The sequence below is a fragment of the Corvus kubaryi genome, unplaced genomic scaffold, assembly GCF_017639235.1.
Source record: "Corvus kubaryi isolate FWS band 111438036 unplaced genomic scaffold, C.kubaryi_AGA036_p1.0 37387, whole genome shotgun sequence".
In the NCBI taxonomy this organism is placed as follows: domain Eukaryota; kingdom Metazoa; phylum Chordata; class Aves; order Passeriformes; family Corvidae; genus Corvus; species Corvus kubaryi.
The window spans coordinates 6,830,788-6,848,507 of NW_024581129.1; the positions used below are offsets into that span (position 1 = coordinate 6,830,788).

Here is a 17,720-nt window from a genome sequence, read left to right on the forward strand (position 1 = left end):
GTGGGTGTTCCCAAGGTCTGTGAAAGAATTGTTAATTAAAGGGTTGAGGTCTTGGCATTGGGCATCTTGGGGCAGCTGGAAGTTGTGTGGGGAACTCTGAGGAAGGCTGGGCCCTTTTTAAGGAATCCAGCTCTTGGGATATTCTCCATCCTTTTCATTGATCTGGGATGTGGAAGTTTGGGTGGAAATCCCTGGATTTTGGCTGCTTTCCACCAGGAATGTTTGGTGAGCAGAGAAGCAGTTTGGGTGAGTTTAAAAGGCCTTGATTTTTTTACCTTTTTTTAATCATTAGGGGACTGGAAAAGCTCTTGGTCTGGAGCACCATCTCCATCTCTGTGATCTTCCAGGACCCCAGCTGGAAGCAGTCACACCCCTGCAATCGAAATGGAAAAAAAAATACAGTTTTCCCACTCAATCTTACTCTGGTGCTTTCTTTTGGCCATGGATTAAAAATCCATTGGATTGAGCAGTAAAATTAAGGCTTTTTTCCAGGACATTTGTCCTGTGTTCTTATCTGTTCTTATTATTCCTTTTTTCCTGCTGGAAGGAGGAGAAGGAATGGTGTGGGATTGGTTTTTTCCCTTCTTTTAAGTTGTCTTCTTAGGAATATTTATTTGACAGCTCGATGCTACTGAAGGTTAAATATTGTTTAATTGTATTTATGCTGGCAGAGCCCCGTTTGGAATTCTCTGGGATCCTTCACAAGCCTCTGTTTTGAGGTTTATTGCATTTTATGTGTTCCCTCCATGCACAAAAACTGGTGGAAGTGAGAGCCAGAGGTCAAGTTTGATCTTCCTCTAAATCCAGACTCCTTGGTCTGCCCGGAGCAGGGAACGAGCTCCATGAACGGAGCTGTCTGTGGATTTCTTCTTGAAGTTCCTTTGGCCAAAAATGTTGTTTCCTTGAGATTATTTGTGGGCTCGAGCAGATTTCTGGATCAACAAAAGGAAGTCAGGAGTTTTGGAATTGTTGTAATTCTTTTTGTCTTGCCATCTTTAAATTAGGAAGAAAATGTGTCATAGTTGAGAGATAAATACAAATTCAGGCCTTGGTGCACAAAATTGTGTGGTTTCGTGAGTTTGTGCATGTGAAAAACATCCTAGCAACCAGATTTTCTGTATTTCCCTGCCTCTCCTGCCTTTACATGTGAGCAGGAACTGATTCATGACTGAGCATCGTTAAAATCTGCATAGTTACGGACTTCATGGGGTTTTGCTGCCTTCCTCAGCATCACCTGAACTTTGGATTTGGGGTTCAACCAGTCCCAGAGGAAATGTGCAAAACCTGAAGGAAAAGAGCGGAAAGTGGGTGCTGTGCTTGAGCCACGTCTCAGAAACATCAGGGAGCTCAGGAATGGAGCTGCCACTTTTCCTGCTGTCCCCAATGTTTGTTTGTTGACAGGAATTTCCTGGGAGTTGAAATCTTTTGTGTTTTTCTGTCGTTTGTGGCATCTTTGTGCACAAAGCTGCTGCCTCTGCTTCCTGCTGAGCCCTGTGTGGGCTGCCTCGATTTCCTGAAATATTCCACCAGCACTGGGGTGTCACAGGCTCATGTTCTCATTCCTGATTTAAGGGCAGTGCTACCTAGCCAAATATTTCTGGCCCACCCCCTCACTGCATCCACCATGTTCCCTGAAGCTCCTCAAGAAACGGGATTCATTTATTTACTTTAAACCCAGCAAAAGCATTTTCTCATGGGCTTCCTTTCCGTCCCGAAGCCGGGTGAAACCGCAGTGTTAAGCCATCCTCTTCCCAGCCATCCCTGGGAAGTGAGAGGGAGCCAAGGTACATATTTGCTGTTACTCCAAGCAGATAAGTGTCAGGATTTCAAAGCGAATTCCAGCGCTGAAATCTCCGCCGTACCTCGGCTCCCGGGCCTGGACTCGGAGCAGTTGCTGCGTTTATGGCAACTCTCTGGTGTTTTCCTGTTCTTTTTGATGGAATGGGCCTGGATGCATCCCAAAATTACCTGTCCTTGTTATAGCCTGGAGAAGAGAAGGCTTCGGGGTGACCTAATTGGGGATTTTGGTGCCTGAAGGAGCCATGAGAAACACGGAGGGAGATTATTTACAAGGGATGGAGGGACAGGAGAAGGGGGAATGGTTTCCCACTGCCAGAGGGCAGGGTTAGGTTGGATATTGGGAAGGAATTCCTCCCTGGGAGGGTGGGGAGGTCCTGGCACAGGGTGCCCAGAGAAGCTGGGGCTGCCCCTGGATCACTGGAAATGTCCAAGGCCATGTTGGACGGGGCTTGGAGCACCCTGGGATAGTGGAAGGTGTCCCTGCCCATGGCAGGGGTGGGATGAGATGCTATTTAAGGTCTTTCCAACCCAAATAATTTCATAATTCCATGACAATCCCTCTGGGAAAACCCTTGAATGGTGGGGAGATTGCAGGGAGCAAAGCAGGAGAGGATTCCAGCTGGGGAGCCGCGGGTGTTCCGGCCAGGAGGGGACAGGGACGGTGAGAGGTGCTGAGCTTTGTCATTTTGGAAGGAGCAAAAGCCACTCCTGTGCTTGCTCAGGAGAAGGTTTGAGGCCTGAAGGAAATTCCTGTTCCCAAAGGGATGCACCTGTCCAGGGGAGGGGCTGCGTTATCCATGTGGGGGGAGGCGAGCCTGTGGACATGGTGAGCCATAACTCCTCCACATCCTGTCTCCCTGGATATCAGGTGGGGATCAGGCTTTCCCCAAGGTTCTTCCAGAGCTTTACCTACAGCTCCTCCATAGGAGCAGGAGGTTGCAGCTTGGATAAGGCACAGTGCCTAAAATAACAACATTTTAGTAGCGGGATTTCGGTTTCTATCCTCAGCTCTGAGGTGATTAAACCATTAAACCCAGACTATTCCAAGCTCTGAGGTGATTAAACCGTTAAACCCAGACTAACCAGCTCAGGGGTTTAGGGAGCAGGTAGGGAGCTGTGGAGGTTTCTGGGGTTGCCTCTGGATTCACCATTTGTTACGGAGGAGACAAGGGGTCATTTTCCATTTGTTTCATGCCTGTTGTGGGTCGTGTCCCATTCAGCAACTTCCCTGGAGCTGGGCTGGAGGAGCTGTGGGATGGAGGGAGTGGGAAGGATGAGGAATCCTGAGCGAGCTGTGGTTCTCCCTGTCCCTGGGGATTGCTGAAGCTCCCTGGAGCAGCTCGGGGCCGGCGGCACCGCGTGGGCTCCGACTGCCCCATCCCATGGAGAGCCGGCTTCCAGGGCTGCCTGGGAAACAGCAGAGCAGGAATGGCCCCTGGAGCTGCTGGGATGGCACCTCCCAGCTGCCTGCCTACTGTGGAGAGGGAATTTTTCCCTCTGGAAAAGAGGCATTGGGGCAGGATGACAGCACATGGAGACCTGCGTGGGAATGGGGCGGTGGTACTGAGGGAAAGTCATTCTGCAGCTCCTGGAAAATAGGGAATGAAAGGAGAGAGCAAAGATGATCCCCCCAAAAACAGTGAGGGAGGGAATAAACAAGCCATGAGATCTGGGAGCATCCTCAGGGGGAAAAGAGCCATGGAAAAGGTGAAGGATGAGGAGCAGAAACTGCTGGGGAAACGGTTCTTGTCCCCTTGTTTCGGGTTCCTGAGGGAATGCTGGAATTTTGGAAGGGAGAACGGATGTGATGTGCCTGGCAGTGACAGCCCAGCCCTTTGTCACCGATTGTCACTGGGACAAACGCTGCAGGACCTTTTTATTCCATGAAATACAGGTTGGAAACAGCAGGGGTGTAAATCTGGGGTGGTGTCAGGGCAGTCGGATTTGCCCAGCTGTGCTGGATATCTCAGCCAGAGGAAAGCACAGCCTGGAGCGACAGAAATTCCCAGAGGGATGGCGAAGGGAATGCCAGGGAGGTGTCTGAGGGGATAATGCTGAGCTGCAGCTCTTCCCATCTGTCCTTTGCTAAGCTTTAAAATCACACTCTTTGTCCCCTTTATCACAACATGGAATATCAATATTTCACATCCTCATTTACATGGCTTCTTAATATTCCTAATAATATTCCTAATAATATTCTTCTGGCTCATTCAGCTTTTCAAACAGATGGTGGCCAGGGAGAGAAGGAGAAGAACTTTAAAGTCAAGGTTTGGTGGTTTAGAATCAACCCTTTAAATGTGAGCTGTAGCAAATCCAGCTCTGGGATTGATGTGACCTGGCTGTGCCCGAGGCTGGCACTGGCTCCGGGGCCATTCTCCCTCTCCTGCACATCCGTGGGCACAGCACAGGGAGCTTTGTCCCAAAAGGCTCCAGGATTTCCAGCTGTGTTGGCTGTCAGACCCTTGGGATGGGCGTTGGATTTGGGATTTAAACTCACCCCCCAAATCAGGAGCGATCCCGACCTTGGAGCAGGGATAAATCCCCATCCTTAGGGATTTTCCATGGGCTGCTGGGTGTTTGATCCATGCTGAAGCTCCTTCTCTGTTGTGGAAAACCCTTCCTCGTGTTTGGCTGTGTTGTGTCAGCCCTAGGATGTAGCTCAGGGGGTGATTTCAGCCCTTCTTAAATTTATTTTAAAAGAAAGTCACTAGATGCTGGTATTTCCCCATCCAGGAGCAGGGAGAGCTCGGAGATCTGCAGGGAAAATGCTCCAGAGATGGTTAAGCAGGGGAATTTGGCCAGGACTTTCTAGCACACAGCTTAGACAGTTAAAATAATTTATTAGAATATTTTCCCATCTGTTTGTTATTATTAAATATGAAGGACTGGTGTTGCACAATCCTACCTTTCGGATTTATGGCCAGAAGAAATCGGTGGAGGTTTTTATTGAGGACCCTTTAACTCTGGCTTAGTCACAAACAGCATTTGGAACTTCTCCTCGGTGAGTTTTTAAAGCAAAATGAAATTAAAAAGCTCCCAACACATGCTGCTCTCTAAGGGTCAGCACTTTCTCTTTGGAAAACTGTCCTGTACAGGGATGTCTTGGAGTGTTTGATTTCATTTTTGAATCTTGGGATGCCACAGGTGCTAAAATCTCCTCTCTCTGCAGATGTATCAGGAAGAGGATCTGGGCTCTTCTTTGGAAATGTGATTTTCTCTCCTTTGGGAAGCTTTGCTGTGCTCTCTTTTCTTTATTTCCACATTTTTAGATACTTTAAACAATAATTTCTCTTTAATATCTGTGCTTCCCCTGCCATGTGCTCTCTTAGAGTGGGACACTGTCACTTTACAGAGAGTTGATCTCTCTTAAATCCTTTTCTAGACCAACTGACAATTTGGAATGAGATTATTTTTAAGGTCCCTTCCAACCAGAATCATTCTGTGATTCTATAAGAGAAGGATATTTTTGTGTGTAAAACCCAACAGCATTTAAAAACTGGCTGATTAATAATGATTTTGACAAATAACAGCTATTTGAGACTTGGGGTTGGTTCCCTTTTCACGTTTTAAATGATTTTTAAGCAGAGCATTTCTCCCTCCTCCACCCAGGGTGTCACTGGGGTGCCACACGTGGCCTCAGGTGGTTGATAAATCACCAGGATAAGCAGTGCTGGTGTTCCAGCTGCCTTCCCACATGGTTCCAGTTAGGGAATTCCAGCCCCCAGCTTTCCTGACAAGTTCCCCATTAGTGACTGAACCTTTGCATCAAAGCCTGGGCAGTGATTCCTGTCGATAAATTGAATCCTTTCTTAGAGAAACGGCTTCAGAGGTGCTGCCATCCACTTGAAATTGCAGGATTAAAGCAATGGCAGGATATTTTCCCAGGTTTTAGGGTATGGATGATTATTTGTCTGGAAAATCCCTGAGCTGTAGCTGCTATTTTACGATGCCAGGTTGGCTTTCTGTTGCTGAACACTTAAAAAACTGGGGTTTTTTCTGGATCCTCTGTTCTGGGGCGTGTACATGATGATCCTGACGGTCCCTCCCACCCCAAAGCGTTGTAGGATTTTCAGCCTGATTTAATAAGTGCCGAGTGAGGACTGAAATCATTCATCTGGTTCATTTTAGGCACTGAAGTCATTTGGATTCCTTACAGGGCAAACGACTCTTGTGGTGCCGGGACATCTGTGAGGAGCTGTTTAATATCACTTGTCACTGCCCTGGCTGATTGTTGTTTTAATGTGGTCGATTCCAGTGGTTTCCAGCGAAATGTAAAAAGCTGCTTCTTCAAATTAGAAGCAAAAATCCATAATTATATGGCGGGGAATGTGCTCACAAGTGCCTGTGATGTCACTCGCCTGGGAGAGCCACCACCCAGGCTGCCGGCGGCGCAGGAAAATCTTGCTGGGTTGTGTTATCATGGAACTGCTGGATCCTTCCAACTGGCAGCAGCACTCAGGGAATGGGAATATTTGTGGGAAAACGCGCTGCTTTTCTGCTCCCCTCCTCTCTTCACCAGGAAGGCTCTGCGGTGTTTGCAGCGGGGCTGGAGGAGGGGATCTTCGGAGCGGCCGTAGGTGGGTTTTTGCTGGGTTATCCGACCTTGTGACTCTCTCCAGGAGCTGTGAAAGTGAGGCTGGAGAGGCCCTGGCACAGATTCCCAGAGGAGCTGTGGCTGCCTCTGGATCCCTGGAAGTGTCCAAGGCCAGGTTGGACGGGGTTTGGAGCAACCTGGGGATAGTGGAAGGCATCCCTGCCCATGGCAGGGGTGGGATGAGCTGATCTCTGAAGTCCCTTCCCACCCAAACCATCCCAGGATTCTCTGAGTTAGAATTCTCACTGCACTCTGTGTTACTTTATGAAAGGATTACTGAACTGGTTCATCTTTCTTTGTATCAAGAGGCAGATGTCAGGGAGATTCTGAGCCTTGGCCCATAATTCAGGTGTCTGACCAGCAGCATTTCTGCCTCTGTGTGCGTTTGCTCCTCCCTTTGTGCTGTGCAGGGAGAGAACGACTCCCTAACCCAGCTGCGGTTTTGCCATTTGTCCCATCGTCACCAAAAAGCTGCTGCTTCCTCCTCCATCTCATCAGATCTCTTTAAAATCAGGTTTTGAAAGCAGCTTTTTGATCTCCTGAGATCCATGTTTGGTCTCCTTCCTCCTGCTCCCCCTTCCTTTGTTCCTGTAGGTTCAAGCTGTGGGCGTTGGGGTCCCTTTGGTCACTTCCCTTTGGTCATTTCTGAGCTCATGGTGTTGCAAAAGATCTGCATTAAAGCAGCCCTGAATTGCAGCAGATTTCCAGCACCAAAACTTCCTTAGAGTTGGTTGGGTTCCATGAGGGGTGGGGCTGAATGGAGACTCTCGTTTACTTTTGTTGGGATGGAGGGATATCCAAAAGGACCTGGCAATGCCCATTTTCTTATTTAACTGTAATCCCGAAAAATAGCCTTGAGCGTGGGCAAAGCAAACCCCCTTTTAGGATCAGAAAAATCACATTTATAGGTACTGGAATGGTTTTTGTCATGGTCTCTTGTTTAAATTGGGTCTTTTTTCTTGTTTGGTTGGGTGTGGGGGTTTTTTTTAAGGGTTTTGGGTGTAAAAGATGGTGCAGAAATCCCAGAATCATTGACGTTGGAAAAGACCTCCAAGACCATCAAGTCCCCACCTTGTCCCCAGCCCAGAGCACTCAGTGCCATGTCCAGGCCTTCCTTGGCCAACCCCCAGGGATGGAGACTCCAAAGCTCCCTGGGTGCTTCCAATGCCTGAAACCCTTTCCATGAAAAAATTCCTTCTGTCCTGGTAAATTCTATCAGAAACCACTCATGGTCTTCTCCTGGAATGTAGAAGATATTTCTTCATGTAAAGAGTTGTCAAGGCCTGGAAGAAGCTGCCCAGGGCAGTGGTGGGATCACCATCTCTGGAATTGTTCAAAACCCACATGGATGTGGCACTTGGACACGGTGAACACGGTGGCTCTGGGTTGATCACTGGACTTGATGAATTAAGAGATCTTTTCCAACCTTAAAAATTCCATAATTCCCACACAGACCTTTCAGATCACAACTTTGGTGTCTCTCCTGTGTCTGTTGGGGGGTGCTGGACAGGGATATCTGCCTTGAGGTTAATCAGTTATCCAGCAATTTTTTCCCTACTCCATCTACAAGCTGTGCTTTAAAAGCACCATTCAGGAAAAAAAATCAGGGAGGCAGAGATGATATTCCGTGAGAGCTTCATTTCAAATCCATGGGCAAGCCTGAAGGAATCACCCCCTGGCCTGGGTTTATCTCCTGCAAACGCCGAGGGTAAAACCTGTGCTCACACGAGGCTAAAACTGGATCTCTGCAGGGCAGTGGGAGTCTCACGTGACACAGTAGGAGAAATTTGTTTAATCTGCTTTTTATTTCGAGGCTTGCTCGCTGTCTGCTGGCAAAAGCCCTTGCCAGGTGCCTTCATGGTGTTGGGTTTAATTTGTTCCTGCTTGAAGTGTGCGAGCGGGGAACGGCAGTTTGGGATGGGGAGGGAAGCGGGCTGGGATCGGGGGAACAGCTGCTCACAGGGTTCTGAAGCTGCCAGAGCAGCCTGAAGAAAGATTTAACGCCCAGCAGGCACCTCTTGGGAGCAGTTCAGCTCCTCGTGGAGGCACGGGGCTGCGGGGGGCCTGGTGTGCGGCGGGCGGTGCAGAAGGCTGGGCATGGCCGTGGGGCGAGCGGGGCCGCGCTGCCGCGTCCTCCCGTGCTGCTGAAGGGATGGGCTTCTTTCCACCACATGGGCTCGCCTGCTCGTGGCGCTGGCATTGCCTTGTCCCGGGCCTCTCCTGGCTGCCTGTTCCCATTTCTCAGCCAGGCCCTTCCAGCCCTTCCCGTTTCATTTATTATTCCCCGTGGGACATGTGGGCTGTGTGTCCCACAAGCTCTGCTTTTCTTCAGGTGGGACATCAGGGGAATTTCTCCATGGGAAGGGTTTCAGGCATTGGAAGTGCCCAGGGAGGTTTGGAGTCCCCATCCCTGGAGGTGTCCAAGGAGGTGGCACTCAGTGCTCTGGGCTGGGGACAAGGTGGGCATCGGGCACAGCTTGGACTGGATGACCTTGGAGGGCTTTTCCAGCCTGAATCCTCCTAGGATTGTGTCCCTTTCCCTGTGGCCAACCTCAGCCCTGCTGTCTTTGGCTAAATTAGGGGGGAACCCTGGGAATACTCTGGCTTCTCTGGGCTCTGAGCCCTTCCTGGTGCTTGTTCCCCTCACTCCCTGGGATTTGAGGCACAGGTCATTGGCCGTGTGAGGATTTTCAGGGATGGTTGAGATGTTCAGAATCCTGGAATGGTTTGGGTTGGAAGGGACCTTAAAGTTCACCCAGTTCCAACCCCAACACCTTCCGCTATCCCAGGTTGCTCCAAGCTCTGTCCAGCCTGGCCTTGGGCACTTCCAGGGATGGAGCAGCCACAGCTTCTCTGGACAACAGGAGTGCAGGGAATGCTGTTTCCTATCTCCAGGGACATCTCACCCTCCCTGACCAGTGTGGGCACCTTCTCCTCACCTTGAGGCCAAGCTGGAGAGCTCCTGGTGCCGCTGGAGTTCATAGGAACAGGGCTGAAGTTATTTGCCTTCCATGAAGACAGAGTAATTAAATACAGTATGTACAGATCCCTCAAATTGACAGCCGCCCACAGAGCTAAAAACAGGAAATCCATTAACTTCATTATTTAAAAAATAAAATAAAAATCCTCCCAACTGATTCCTCTGTCACTTAAAGTTCTGCATGGAAGGAGGGCTAATTTAACGCTGCATTAACTCCCTGTTATCACCCTCCTGTTACCTAAGTAGTTCCTAATGACTACCCTGGAGAGCACTTGGAAGCTTTTAAAAGTTTTTATGCTAAATTTTATTTTTTTTTCTGGGGAGTTTATACTTTAAGAACAAAAGTTCCTGCTAACGTTCTCCCAAATCCACCAACAACAGCCAGAACTTTCCTGGTGGCTGCAGAAATGTGAGGTACCCCCTGTCTGAAGGAACTCTGGTGAACAAGAAATGGGAAATATTTCATGGTGGTGGTTGGAGATGGGTTTGGCTGGGGGAAGCTGGGTCAGATTTTGGGTTTGTTGGTGTCCTGGGGCCAGGGTGGAGGGCTGGGGTTATCAGCTCTGCCCAGGATGTGGTGCCAGAGGGGATTCTGAGCTTCAGCTTCCGAGCTTTGGCTTTCAGAGCCCTGAAAAACCTCAAGACCCTGCAGGGCTTGTGAGAGGTGTCCCTTTGTTGTGGGGTCTGGCAGTGAGAGGCACCGCTGAATGAGAAGCAATAAATCACAGGCTTTCCTCGTTGTCTCTTCCTCAGAGATCTGATGGGCAATTTCTTCCTGTTTTAATCATTTATCCTTTATGATTTCTCTTTTCTCTGTCCTGGTTCAGCTCTGCTTCTCAGAGCAGCATCTCAGAATTCTGGGGGATTTTTTTGGGGTGACCTTGAAATGAATCATCCTTGTTGCTCTGCAGTGTATTAAAGTCATAAAGTTGAAACTTTGTGCTTTATATTGATCAAAAAGGGAGCTTTGCTGTGCAAGTGCCTGGGAGTTGCTTTCCCACTGACTGGAAAACTGGAGTTATTTGAATATTAATCCTCACATGTGTGCTCTGCCTGTTGATAGAGGAGATTCAGAGCTGCTCTTCGATGTTCTTAACAGGGGGTTGATGTTTATGGGTTGTGGTTATTGGTTTTTCCATTAGGAGTCACCACAAATCCTGTCCAGTTAGAGGGAAACTGGGAAAACTCAACATGAACTGGAGCATTTCTTACATGGTTTTGTGCCTCTGTTTCTACTGATATTGGAAAGCTGGGGGGTGAAAGGAGAGAGTTTGTTGCTCTGGGATGGTTGTCGTCCTTCTGGAAAAGGAAAAATGACTGGGAAAAAGGTAAAAAACCCAGAACTGGGTGAAGAACCCTCTGTCCCAGGCCGCAGTGGAGAGGGAAAACCAGCACATTCCAACAGGTGCTAACTGGGACCTGTGGAAGCCAAAGCCAGCTGGACCTGGGGGTAATTCTGCAGTGGATGTGAGTGGGACCAATATTCCCACTGGAGGTAAACGAGGTGTTTGTGGTGAGCTGGCAGGAGCAGGATTTGGGGTGTTTCTGGAGTTTTGACTGGAGGTGTTGTCATCTATTGTAGGGATGGTTTGGAGCTTTGCTTTCCTCTGAGGAAGTTGTAATGATCCACAGGGATCATCCAGCCCGGCTCCTGGCCCTGCACACCCCAAAATCCCTCTGTGTGCATCCCTGGGAGCGATGTCCAAATGCTCCTGGAGCTCTGGCAGTCTCAGGAATGGGACAGTTCCCTGGGGAGCCTGGGCAGTGCCCCAGCACCCTCTGGGAGAAGAACCTTTTCCCAATATCCCACCCAAACCTCCCTGCCCCAGCTCCAGCCCCTGGCCAGGATATCCCGAGGTCCCCAGCAGCACTCAGATATTTCCAACAGGTGCTTTAACGCTCGAGCTGAAACCAAACCATGCTGGGTTTCAGGGAGGTGGGCTCGGGAGCAGGTCTGATTCCAGGGAAAGTCGGTCTGGATTGGATATCTCCCTCCCCTTGGCTGCTGGGCTGTCTGACACACAATATCCACAGGGAGACAGCTGCACTGGGAGCTGGAAAATCTGGATATGTTGGAGCAGCATTTGTCTGTGCCGTGCAGACGTGCTCTCCGTAAATCTGATGTACAGTGGGATTTCTGTACAGCGAGAAACAATTGGCTGTTTACACCTTATCCCCTATTTCAGGAAGGGGAATTAATAAAAATTAATGATATGAACTGCTTTTGGCATAGCCAGGTGTGAGGGTTGATTTTGGCCAGGTGATTTTTTTGAGTCAGAAAAACAGAAAATAAGAGAATTCATTACCTTTGGAGCTAATTTTTATCTTCTCCTGAAGGCTTTCAGCCCTTGCCTCCGTCCCTGCTTTCTCCCTGGTTGTCCAACAGAGTGGTTTGGGATGTGGAGACTGGGGGAAAGGGACTGTGCTGGCTCCTCTACAGCCATGGCCAAGCTGTGATAACCTGGGATGGTGAATTTATTGGGGGTAAATAAGAAAGATGAAAATTGGGCATCACTTGGCGTTGAGCTACGAATACAAACCCTACATTGCATGAGGGATTCGAGCGTTTGAAAGAGGCAAAACACTTGGAAACCCTAAAAAGAATATGGGAAAGCGTATTTAGGTTTCGGGTTTGCTTCCTCCCTTCCCTCCTCCCCTCTGGCACATCCCCGCTGCTCCTCCTCCTTCCCTGCCCTAGCAGAGACCTCTGGAAAATGCCAAACCGTGCATTTTGCCACATCAAGTTCCGAGCGTGTCCCGAACCCTCGGAGCGCGTGTGGGATGAGTGCAGCCACCATTGGCGGTTGATTTTATTCCCTTTTTTTTTTTTTTTCCCCCCAAAAAAACCCAGCCCGTGGCTCCCTCTCCGGCTGCGCCAGAGATAACAATGGGGGGCTTTGTGCTGCCCTGCAGCTGCTGAAATTTGACGAGATCCAAGTGAGGAAAACAGGAGCAGGTGGGTCAACAACGTGACCCTTTCATTCCCAGCAGTATCAGTGAGCCCCAGGATGGAGCCCGGGAATAAGGATGTGTTGGTTGGGGCTTGGAGGATGGCAGTTGTCTCTTGGAGGGAGCCCTGATGGGGTTTGCTGCTGTTTGTGGGATGGGTTTCACACCCAAAACTCCAGGATTGGGGAATGTTGCTGGAGGTGATAAACTGGCATCGCTACAGGCAGGAGATCTTCGCTCCCTTCATTCCCAGATTGTTTATTGGTTTTTGGGATGCTCCATGGCTTCTACGTGGATGCTCTTGAAGCTCCCAATGGTCAGTATCTGCCTTCCCATCCCATAGCCCCAGTGGGGCTGTCCCAGATATGGCTGCCCCTGGATCGCTGGAAGTGTCCAAGGCCAGGTTGGATGGGGCTTGGAGCAGCCTGGGATAGTGGAAGGTGTCCCTGCCCCTGGCAGGGGTGGCACTGGGTGATCTTTAAGATCCCACCCAAACCATTCCATGATTCTATCCCAGTTTCTTTTCTGAGTCCCCTCAGGTCATGGAGATGACTCCTTTGTGTCCACGTTTGGTGCTGTGTTAGAACCACCCTACCAAATGTCAGGGGTGGGAATTGCTGCAGTCGGAGGAGGGCTTGGGATGTGCTTCCCACGGCGTTTGGTGCATGTGGAGGATGTGGCTGTGCTGGGCTCCTGGCACTGCCATGTCAGCAAATGCCTCTCCTTGTAGAATCCTGGAATGGTTCGGGTTGGGAGGGACCTTAAATCATCACCTTCCTCACCTTCATCACCGCTCCCATTTGATAGCAGCAAGAGGAGGGCAAAACCAGGGAGAGAAATCCTGGAGTTCATGAGCTGGGAATGAGGGTCCCTGAGGAACCAGCTGCTCCTCAAGGCTCCCCTGCCCTGGTGGGATGGCCTGGCTGATCCCTTCAGGTGTCACAGCATATTTGGGCTCTGTGAACCCCTGGATGGTGTTCAAAGGTGGCAACGCCCAAACCTCAGCAGGGCTTTGACTCCAACCTCAGATCTGTCTAAGAATCCAAAGGATTTGGAGTCTGAAGCTTTTAGGGCCGCTGTGAACAACTGTGTATGAGTCAGCAGGGAGGAACGGGAGGTTCTGCCGATGGATTTGGTAATCTTGGGCCTGGTATCAGTTTACAGCCGAGTGAGGGTGAGCTGGAGCCCAGCTCCCCCCTCGTACGCTGAGCTGTGGATTCCCTTGAGCTGTTCAGCACGTTCATATCCTCAGATCTTCCTGATTGAGCTGGAATTTTCATAGAAACCACAGCACAGGAGCATCTGGGATAATGCCAGCATTCCAAGTGCTTCCACTGGTCATGGAGCAGCATCCAGCAGCACTTTGTTTGCACAAGGTGAAGGCTGAAAGAGGAGTGGGCTCAGTGGTCTTAGAGGTCTTCTCCAAGCTCAGTGTTTTTCTAGGAATGATGGGTTAGGGCCAGGATGAGTCCGTGCTGGATGGAGAAGGGGAGAGGGAAGGCTGTGGCCAGGAGGAGGTCCAGAGCAAGGACATGGATCGATGGATGGAGGCTGGGAAGAAGCATGGGGGTGATGTATCCCAGAAAACTGATCCCACATGGGCAGCTGTGGAGAGACTCCGTCTCTCAGGAAGGGGGTTGTGAATAAATCAGAGCCTCTCCAAGCTGATCTGACTCTAAACCTGCTTTTAGCAGGACCTTGTGACGTGCCCTGAGGTCAGGAGCACAGCCCCACATGTCACATGTGCCCTCAGCAGGGAGCAGCCGGAGCCAGGCAGGATTCCACCCCAAACTGGAGGAATTTTTGGCCCAGACTCCTGACCTGGCCTGTGACCGCAGTTTGTCCTTGGCTGCACTTGCAGTTAAGCCCGGCTTGGGGCCGGCTTAGCTGCCGAGCAGCCGGGGATGCCGGAGGTCTGTCCCAGCAGCTGGCAGCGCTGTTTACTCCGTGCTCCGCCATCCCATTCCCGGCACGGCTCCCGTCCGCTTGTGCCGGCTGGTGCCAGGATTCCGGCCCGTCCCTTTGGGATAAAAGCAAAGGTGCAAGGCTGAACTCGTGGTCCAGGGAGGCCAGGCCACACCAGGAAGGCTTCGCTTGGCTTGGGCCACGTGGGTGCTGGGAGCATCCTCCTGGAGCCACGGGATGCGCAGGAATTGCCCAGCGGGATCGCGCCATCCTTCTGTGCCCCTTCCCTGCACCTTCCTGAGAATTGGGGCTTCAAACAAAGCAGGGAGGAGCTGCTGGTGTGCCCCGCTGGCTGAGGGCAGTGCTGCTCTCCCAGGGAAGGGATGCGCCGGGATGCGGGAGGGTTTGGATCCTACCCCGACACCCATCGCCACGCAGGGCAAGGCGGTGATTAACATATGAAAACAGGGATAACAGTGGGATTCTTGTGCGGGCAGGAATGAGGGAGATCTACGACCCTTTTGGTGCCAGTCAGCCCCGGAGCTGGGTTCAGGCACAATTAACCTTTCACTTTTGGGATGAGCCGGTGCTTTCCTGCTGCAGCTGCTTTTGGGACAATATTCCTCACTTCTGCTCCCAGAAACGTTAATTTGGGCAGCTGGGGGGGCTGTGCTGGGAACCACAGGATGTGTGGAGGGAGGAGGGGGAGTTTTTAATAGCTTTGATGTGTCATAATCTGAGTTTTAAAGATTTCATTTTGATTTAAGGGGCTTTGTGCTCATTAAGATTAAAAAGAGATGAGGTTCCACGACTGTAATTGAAAATATTTTGAGGCAAATTCCACGTGGCTTTGCTTGTGTGACAACATCAAATCAGAGCTGGAAAAATCTTGGGGTGGAGGATCAGGGGGCTCAGGCTGAAGGTGGAAGCGATGGATGGGTTTGGAATGGGTTTGGAATGTATTTCCCTGCCTTTTTGGGCTGGCTGAAGGGAATTGTTCTGGATCAAACTGGTGAAGTGTCTGGAGAACCCTTAAGAAGGAACAGGAGCTGTGGACACTGCGTGGTTTAATTTATGTAGCTGGGAATATCGGTGCCTTAATGCTCCAACAAGGAATTTTCAGGAATTCTCCTCACCAATGTGCCTTTTTTTAGTGGTTTCAGAGTACAATTATATCACACAGAAATATTTGAGAATCAGAATAATTGGAGGTGGGACAAAGCTGCAGCAATTTAGTTCTGGCAGGGATAAATTGGTGCTTCCAAACGTGGTGGGGGTTGGACTTCACCTGTCAAAACAGAGCTCTGTGTTCTGCCTCTCTTGGAATAATCATTCCAATATTTATAGGCTGGGATGGAGGAGAAAATGCAAAATACAGATTTGCATGGATTAGGTGGAGTCTGGCTGCTCCAGAGCATCCAGGGAGCAGGTTTGTGGTGGGATCCCAAGGCTCTGCTTTGAGCTCAGTCCACGGTAATTTGGTTAAATCCAGGGATGTGTAAAATCTAGCAATGGGTAAAAGTGGCCCAATGGACAATTTTGTTACTATTTTGATTTTTCTTTATGATTGAAAATTCCAGGCTTCTCATTGCACTGAATGATGATGACAACAAGACTTAATGGGATCTTAATTAGTGTCTTCTGAAGCTAAAACTGCCCTGTTTTGACACAAATCCAGCCCAGCCCGTGGCACTGCTGGATCCATCCATGACTGGAGGAATCAGTGGCACTGCTTGGTTGTCCCCTGTCACTTCCCAAGTCCCTTAAATCCCATTTTTCTCTGCTCCACAGAAGTTACTAATTTTTATAGAACACCCCCTTTCTATGCCATATGTGCTTGGAGAAGAACAACACAACCCAAAAGCTTCAAACCCCTGAATCCCCCCTGCGTGGGGTGTCTGGTTTAGGGCAGCTGGTGTCTTAATTTCCCCCCAATTAACCTTAAAAAGCATTCAAGGTGGGGTTTTTTCAATGCTTCCATTTAAATTTAATTCCAGGATAACTTCCAGCACCTGCACCATAATTATTTCCTTTTTTACTTCTTGTTGGCCCTGCAGGATGGGAATCACAGCTCCTGGAGACAGGATTCCTGGGAATATTCCTCTGCCCGCTCTGGACGCTGTCCCGCCTGCCCCAGCGCTCTCCTCCTTCCAGAATTGTCATCTGGGCCTTCCGCTGGCTGATTTTCAGGATCATGCTCGGAGCGGTGAGTGGGAATTCATGTTCTGCTTCTTGGAGCTGACAGCAGCAGGAATGTCCCATCGCAGCTGGGAATTGCCCCAGTCCAGCACCTCGGAATCCGTGGGTTTAGGAGTTTTTCCGGTTACAGGGAAAAGCTTCATGCTCTGGTTTGCAGGATCCTTCAGCTCACTCCTGGTGTTTGTTTTGAGGAGGAAAAGCAGGAGGAAATGATCACTGTGGATGTGTTGGTGCTGCACTTGTGTGGCTCTTGCAAAGGAATAAAAGGGAGGTTGGGCATTGTGGCTTTTCCATAAGACTGTTGGAATGCAGTGGGTAATTCCCAGCTTTTCCCGGATTTCTTCTCCTTTGTGTGTGCTTTTCTGAGATGTCGCTCTCTGCTCTGTGGTTCCAAACAGAACAATTGCTGCAGAACTGTCCTGGTGCCAGAGGGAATTCCCAGGCAGCTTGTAAGGGAATCCATCAGGAGCAGACACATCCCTGTTAAAATAAAGGTGTGGCAGGGGTGTTATCCTGTCAGCTCCGTCTGCTTGGACGTTCCAGAACATCCCGGTACTTTAAGCTGAGGATCGTCGCTGTAGGAGGAGCGGTTGGGTTTTTTTTGGAGTGGCTTTTTTGGCTTGGAATTTTTTTCAGGGATCTCAGGGTGAAGATTTTATTTGGGGCATTTTTCACTGATGGGATCGGAACCAAATGTCAGCACAGGCCCTTCATCCCTGAGGGATGGAGGCTGAATCCCGGGGTCTCGATGCTACTTGGGATTCAAGGAATGCCTAGATGAGGCACTCAGGGCTCTGCTCTGGTTGACAATGTGGGGATTGGTCACAGGATGATGATTTTGGAGGTCTTTTTCAACCTAAATGATCTCAGAATTCTGTGGATCTCAGTTGTGATGCTGCTGATTGAATGAATGGACAGCCCATGGCACCAAGTCTAGCGAAACATCCCTAATTTCCTTAAAAATTGATCTGATCACCAGTTTGCATCCTGCTTTCCTTCTAAACTGGGATCTGCCTGAGCTTTGCTCCTGCTGATGTGTCTCATATATTCTGAATTCTGGGACAGGCTGGATCAAAAGGAAAACTGTGCTTCCCAAACATCTCTGTTGCTGTTACCTCTGCGCTGCTCTCGGCTTTACCAGGAGAGCAATAACTCTCCTGATATTTTCAGGAAGAGAAGTGTCCCTGTGTGCCTGGGACACTGCTATATCCCCAACAGGCATGGGAGAGGAAAACATGGAAAGCTCATTAAATGGGGACCCCCACAAGCAAGTGATTGATGGGATATTTAATG

At 49.8% G+C, this 17,720-nt stretch overlaps 1 protein-coding gene across 1 annotated transcript in view; it reads left to right on the forward strand.

The window, feature by feature from the left end:
• LMF1 (lipase maturation factor 1) overlaps window positions 1–17,720 on the forward strand; it is a 144,238-nt gene that overhangs the window by 29,368 nt on the left and 97,150 nt on the right. The window contains exon 4 of the mRNA XM_042036866.1: window positions 16,286–16,434. Within this exon, the coding sequence (XP_041892800.1) occupies window positions 16,286–16,434 (149 nt within the window). The remainder of the gene's footprint in view (window positions 1–16,285; window positions 16,435–17,720) is intronic.